A 7,707-nucleotide genomic window follows, 5' to 3' on the forward strand; every position below is an offset into this window, starting at 1 on the left:
ACAATAATTTATTACTTTGAAATTAGCATTGCCACTTCGTGACATGTTTGAGATATTTTTTTTTGTCAAAATATTAGATAATGTTTAGTTGTTAATTGTTATGTTTATTTTATTTTACTTTTTTATTCTTGCGACAATTAGTTAAAAGTATTTTTTTAGTTGACATAACAACAAATAAAAACATGCTGCAAAAAAGAAAAATGTATAAATGAACGGTATTTCAATAATTAATACAATTACAAGAAATACATTAACAAATATGCACTTTTCTTTTTCCTTTTCTGTTTTTTTTTTTAATTTATTTTTCGTTTTATTTTTTTTTTTTAAAAAAAGGAAAATACTTTGATAACGAATATTAGAGGCTTAAGCCTTGTAATTTCTAGCTATGTCTCTTGTAATTTCACAAATACGGTATTTGTTCTCCTTTTCTGTTTTTTTTTTTTAAATAAAACAAAAAATAAATTAAAAAATAATAATTATTACAATTAATTTGTTAACATATATGTTAATATTACAACTGGAGGAGATATATTTTTTTGTAAATTTTTAAATTAATATTCTTTTTCTTAATAATTAATTCTTTAAATTAAATAATTACTCCTCATTCAGTTTAGATAACTACGAATAAATTAAGTATATTCTTTTAAAGATGCTTATACTAAACGAAAATATCTATTGAACTGAGCATCCGAGCATACCAACTCGTCCAAAAGCGTCATATGACTCGGGAGGCTCGGTTCAATAAAGAAAAATAACTTCTATAATGAATCAATATAGATTTTGAATGAATAGTCTTACCTCTTTTTTCCATCACTTGTCAAGAAGAATTAAACCATTCTTTTCCCAAGTGCGAATCACTTCACTTTGGGTATAGTACAGACGGCCAGATGGATCATAGTAATACTGCTTTTCAATTTCAATTTTGAAGAATGAGTATCATTATTATGAATTTAAAAAAATATACAATATAATTACATTTACAAATGATAGTAAAAGCTAATAATATATGAACTTATGAGTAGAAATAGAGAAATATTTCACTATTAATATCTACGAATCATACTTTGTAAAATAAATAAAGTTTCATTTCATTAAGGACAAATATTTTGTGGCTCGTTATGGTGTTCGTCTAATAATTTAAATTTGTATAATTAATATGTACTACTTACCCTGTAAACTTTGCCAGAGATCATATGGCGCTCTTCAGCAATCCATCCTGGAAGAAGCCACCCGTAGCCTTGACACGAGTTGTCATGGATGGTAGACATTGTCCCAGGCTTCTTTGGCCTACGGCGGCGCCGCTGTGAAAGTGTATAGGCAGCTGATGACTGGTTAATCACTTGACCCAAAAAATAATAGTCATTGTGATAGTCATAGTCTTGAGCCATTATTTGGTTTGTAGCAATCCTCTAACTTGTTTTGAATGGAAGAATACTATGCATATACATGTATATATACACATAAATGTAGTCTCATGTGTAACGTATATTTTTTTGTTTATTCTTTCTAAGTGATATTACTTAGGGCTATCCCTAAAATATATGGGTATATTTGGAGAGTGGAAATAGGAATGTAAAACCAAATTTATATTTGGTATGGTTTTAGTAGAGGGTTTATGTTTATGTGAGTTCCATCTTTAAGTTTATTTATTTTTGTTTTTGGTAATCTAATTTTTTTGTTAAAAACTTAGTTTCAACCTTCTCAATTAAAATCTACCAAGTAAAATTTCTTACACAAAATACTATAATTTGCCAAAAAAGAAAATTAAAAAAAAAATGTTTAAGGATCAAATTGACAAAATTTATACATTTTAGGAATCTGCGCCTAAAGAAATTGAGGACAATTTATGGAAGAAAAAAATTAGGTGTACAACTACAAAAACTCAAAGTCAAATAGTCAATCTCCTTTTTAAGAAAAAAAGAAAAACTAATAACACAACAAAGAGAAAATAAAAGAAAAGCCAAAATTAGTAGATATTAAAATCTATATTGGATATTTTTTTTTTTTTCATAACACCTTTTAGATTTTCGGTAGGGCCATTGAAATGTGGCAGTGTAACCGCCGAATAAGATAATTAGGGTAGTATAAATTAAGGGTGCTCAGCAAACCGCACATACCACACAAATTGTTTATATAGCATAATAGTATAAAAAATACAGTCTAAAATTCTTTACGGTGCAGTTGTAATTTGTATTTTTTCCAAACCGCGTAGTGTGGTGCGGTTTGTAATTTTAAATTTAATTATTACAGTTCAAACCGCACCGCACTATATATTACAAACATCTTAATTTTTTAATATAATTTTTATTCTTTTTTTTTTTTCATATAAGAATAAGTATATGTAATATTAGAGGTGTTTGCGGTGCGGGTGGTGCAGTTTTTGACTATTTTTTCAAATCAATCAGCACATGCAGTTTTTAAAATTTTCCAAACCGTACCCGCACCGCAAAAACTGCACCACAAAAAGTGGTGCGATGCGGTGCGATTTTTGCGATTTGGACTATCACCAAATAATTAAACTATCACAAATACAACAAAGTTTGATCAACACTTGTCAAAAATACCATAAGGCTTGAAAAAAAAAAAATTAAGTTTCAACAATACAATAATTAGTGGCCTTTGTGTTGGACATTCACTTATTGGACCTAAATAAATATAAAAATTAGTATTTTTATAATTGCGGTGTGGTTTGAACCGCATATTAACAATTCAAAACCGCAAACCGCACCGCACCGCGCGGTTCAGGAAAAATTCAAACCGCGATCGCACCGCAAAAAATTTCAAACCGCATTTTTTTTTGCGATGCAGTGTGGTGCGGGCAATTTGAGCGGTTTGATGAACACCCCTATATAATATATGTGTATATTATATGATTTTTTTTAGAGATAATCCAATATAATGTTTGATGTTTTTTTAATAAATTATTTTTTTTACTTTGGGGGGATTCGTGTTATGATTTATAAAATACTCAAAAAATACAAATAATCATAGATTTAATTATGTATCTAAAAGTGCTTTAATGTAAAAAATCCTAATTATATTTTATAGAACCTTTGCTAAATCAAAAAAGAAGAAATTAACGAGATGAGGAGAAGTACTAACCTGAAGCCATTGTTGGAGATTGTAGGAAAGGTTATGATCTTCTAAGAATACACTATTTCTCTAAAGTATTTTCTGTGATGGGGAAGAAGAAAATACAACTAGTGTTTCTAGGGGACCTCTACCTATTTTTAGACTCATCTTAGAATGAGTTTAGGGTATTTATAATTTGGCCCCTCAACAAATTATAAATTAACTTATGGTATCTACACATTATTTCTATGGCAATTTAATACCCTTTTGATACCCATAACATAATTAGTCACTTAAATTGTATCGCACTAAAAAAGCATATACAATATACATATATATGTGCCTAGAGTAGGATTTTTAATCCAACAATCTCCCACTTGTGCAACATATGTTACCTTATAAATGTATAACCTTATGAGCTCAAAATTTGCTATTATGTAAAGGTATTCACAACAATCTCATCCATCAACTATATCTATATAGGATCAAAGCGTTTTTTGTCATATCAAACATGACTAAACCCATTAATAGTCACATATACAAATATAGCCAAATAACATAGATCAATCATGAATTCATAGCACAAAAATTACATGCAATGTAAACCAAACATGCCTATTCTAACTGGTCCTCCTTAAACCAAAGTGAAGTCAGACTTAGATATGACAAAACAAAGTGAATGAACTGAAAACATTATTTCTGATAAGAAAATAACTAAATACATAAATGTCTTAAACAAACATAAAACTAAGAAAATACAAACTCCCACTAAATCATGATATCCTCAAGCAATACTACACCCATATGAGCAGTGTCCCGTGAAAGATCTTGGGTGGTAATCCTTTTGTGAGCGGATTTGCTATTATGGAGTTTTTCCCAATGTGCTCTATGGATATCTGTCCACGCTACACTCTTTCTTTCACAACAAGGAACTTTATGTCAATATGCTTTGACAGCTTGGATGACCTCTTATTGTTATTGGAATACAGCACTGCTAATTTATTGTCACAAAATATCATGAGTGGTCTTTCTACATTCTCCAAATGACACAGTCTAGTGACAAATTTTTTAAGCCGCATTCCCTGATTTGATGCCTCATAACATGTTACGAATTCTGCTTCCATAGTGGAGGAAGCTATAAGTGTCTGTTTAACACTTTTATAGGATATAGCTCCTCCAACTAATAGAAAAATATAACCTGATGTAGACCTTCTGCTATATTGGCGTCCAGCGAAATTAGAATTAGAATACCATACGACCTCCAAATGATCTAACTTCCTGTATGTGAGCATATAATCTTTTGTTCTCTGAAGATATCTCATAACCCTCTTGGCTGCTATCCAATGGTCCATACTAGGGTTGCTTAAATGTCTGCCTAACACCCCAATAATGTACATAATATCTGGATGCGTACATACCTGAAGATACATTAGACTCCCAATAACTGATGCATAGGGAATCTTTTGTATTTCCCGAGTTTTAAGGTTACTTTTAGGGCATTGACTAAGACTGAATTTGTCTCCTTTAGCAATAGGGGTATCACCTGGTCTACAATCTTGCATGGTAAATATTTTGAGTACTTTATCGATATAGCTTTTTTGTGATAATCCAAGAATACCCTGAGAACAATCTCAATGTATCTGAATTCCTAAAACAAAAGAGGCGTCACCAAGATTTTTCATCTCAAATTGCTTAGATAGAAATCTCTTGGTTTCGTGCAATAAGCCTATATCATTCGTGCAAGCAATATGTCATTGACATATAGAACCAGAAATATATACTTACTCCCACTAAACTTGTGATATATACAATCATCAATAATATTCATCTCAAAACCAAATGAGACAATTACTTGATGAAACTAGTGACACCCTTGACAAGAAGGTTGCTAGAGTCCATAGATGGATTTTTTAATTTGCAAACCATATTTTTTGGGTCACCAGACATAAAATTTTTTTGTTGCTCCATATAAATTGTCTCATAAATGTTGCCATTGAGAAACACTGTTTTAACATCCGTCTGATGTAACTCAAGATCAAAGTGAGCAACAAGTGCCATTATTATCCTAAAAGAGTTTCAATGAAACTAAAGAGAAAGTCTCTATATAATCAACGTCTTATTTCTGAGTATAGCCTTTTGCTACAAGATATGTCTTAAATCTCACCACATTACCATATTCATCCTTCTTGGTTTTAAATATCTATTTACAACCAAATAGTTTTACACTTTGTGGTAATGGAACAACTTCCCAAACCTTATTGTATTGCATAGATTTACTCTCTCCATTCATTGCATCATTCCACTTTCGAAAGTTAGAACTTTTCATGACATGATGCAAGTTGAATGAATCATCTTTCATCATTCCAATTTCATCCTCATGTTCTTAAAGAAATATAAAATAATCATCTGAGATAGCATTTTTCTCTCTCTTATAGATCTCCTTAATGGCTCTTGTTCTTGAAGGTGTTGAATTTGTTCTTCTGAAACAATAATCTCATCTTGATTTGGGAGTTGTTCAACATTATCTTATTGAGGTTCCACAATAGAATTTTTAATCCAACAATTCAAACTTGAGACCTCCTCTTTGAGAGGAGAAGTTTGGAATCACTAAGCTATGTTTGTGTCCACATAATATTTTGATGATTAGTATGTATATTTTGATGTTAAGACTTTAATAAGTTTTTTTTTATTGTTATTTTTTTTTAGATTTTTTAAATTTTCATTATAATGTGATAATTATAATAGTGTAAACTGTTCAAATTGTACTGTACTATACTGTATTTTTGCAGTGTAATTTTTTTTTTTTTTGCAGTTTTAAAATCTCACGGCATGGTTGTGGTTTGAGAAATTACAAAAACTATATATGGGGTTCGGTTTGAAATGAAGTCACAACCCGTAAATAACGACTAAAATATTTAATGTTTTCTAAATGGTGTATTTTTATATAGGTCGTGGCAGAAAAATTTTCAACATGTTGAACATCTATCACTCATTTGGAGACTCATGACTTGTCAAGGAAAAAACATGCAAAAGAGATTTGTTATCTCGAGACTACATCTCGAGTTTGGTTTATACCTAGATTAACTAATAACGAAGTACTAAGTAACAAAAATTCATGATTTATTCATTATATTAAGAAATCAATGCAATTTTATAGTTTGTTAGATAAAAAATAAAAATGAGACGTAGACACTGGTCTCTCTTTTTCTTTTTTCTTTTAAAAAAAACATAAATTCCATTCTCTACATCAGTCATCTATTCGACTAGTAGAGTAAGGATCACTATCGTGCCTCTGAGCAATAGAGAGAGAACGTACTGAGTCTCTTCGATCAATAAGTGATTTCTTATTTACTTATTAAGTGCATACTGACCACTGATAAAAAAACAATGTGATTTTATTTATAATATCGTCCTAGATACTCCCTGTTTTAGTACCTCGCTACTAGTACCAAATCCAAGTTGGGCCATAGCATGCTAACTTGTATGTCTAGGGTTCTAACACTTTTGTGATGACATAAGGTCCTTTCCATGATTGACCAATAACTCCATCTAATGCGTCCTTGGTGGCTAAGAATACTCTTCTGAGGACCATATCTTCAAGTTTGAATTTTTTATCTCTCATGATGGAATTATAGTACTGTGCGACCTGTTAACTCAAACTCTTAGGTCTCCTTATTTTGATGATTAACAAATATTTGATTATTATTTGTCACTAATGATTTGTTGATTTTATAGCACAAATTAAAGATAAAATAAATTTTTCTAAGGCAAAATTAACTCCAAAGAAAAAAATAGTAATTTTACCAAAATTCTCAATAATGACCCGAAGTGGATTACAAGACTCAAAGAACTCAAGAAAAAACTCAATGAAGGTTTATTTACATTTCTTAATCTTGTATAGTGATTTTCAAGTCAAAGTTTTAAGTACAAATTTTGGCCCACTAACTTGTGCGACAAGTTTTTTCACCAAACCATATATAAATTTTTTAAATCACATATCATTTAACTAAGAGAATAAAATTAGAATTTCTAAAATTAGATAATCGAGTAAGGAGTTATGCATATTTTAGAGCCAAAAAATAGGATTTTGCCACTGCTATATTTTCGGTCTACTATTTTCTAAACAGTAGACCGTTTTTCTCAGAAAACGACAGATCATTTTTTCCAAGATTTTTTGAAAAATGTGTTAACAATTATAAACGGCTAGTTTTTGTTTAAACCCTATATAAACTCTATTTTTACTCAAAAATTTAAGTTGGTTGAGCATTTATTTCATACACCTAACATATTCAAGTGAGTTTAATGAGCTCTCAAGTCTAAAATCCAATAAATACTTTTTGCACACTTTGAGCCAAATTTTTTGTTAATTCTTTAAAGTGTTCCTGATAATCACTCTAGGTTTTTCATTGTTTCATCATACTTCTAGAGTTAATTTGCTTGTATTTTCAAACACATTTCCACATTGTGATTGAGGTGAGGTTGGCACTGACATTATAAATAACCCGGTTAGAGTGAGATTGTTACTACAATAATCTGAGAAAAATGTTGATAGTCCTTGGCAGTACAAAACTATTTTACGAGATTGGGAAACACCTTGGTAAAAATTCCCGGTTGTAAGGGCTAATCAAGCCCATT

General features: G+C 30.3%; 1 protein-coding gene across 1 annotated transcript; it reads right to left on the bottom strand.

The window, feature by feature from the left end:
• Nucleotides 1-762: 762 nt before the first annotated feature.
• LOC133030967 (uncharacterized) lies at nucleotides 763-1,421 on the bottom strand. The gene is made up of 2 exons (XM_061104106.1): nucleotides 1,170-1,421; nucleotides 763-903 (listed from the first exon to the last, which is right to left on the bottom strand). Exons 1-2 carry the CDS (start codon nucleotides 1,386-1,388, stop codon nucleotides 811-813), a joined length of 312 nt encoding a protein of 103 aa, XP_060960089.1. The 5' UTR covers nucleotides 1,389-1,421; the 3' UTR covers nucleotides 763-810.
• Between the last annotated feature and the right edge of the window lie 6,286 nt (nucleotides 1,422-7,707).

The sequence above is a fragment of the Cannabis sativa genome, chromosome 1 (genome assembly GCF_029168945.1).
Source record: "Cannabis sativa cultivar Pink pepper isolate KNU-18-1 chromosome 1, ASM2916894v1, whole genome shotgun sequence".
NCBI lineage: Eukaryota > Viridiplantae > Streptophyta > Magnoliopsida > Rosales > Cannabaceae > Cannabis > Cannabis sativa.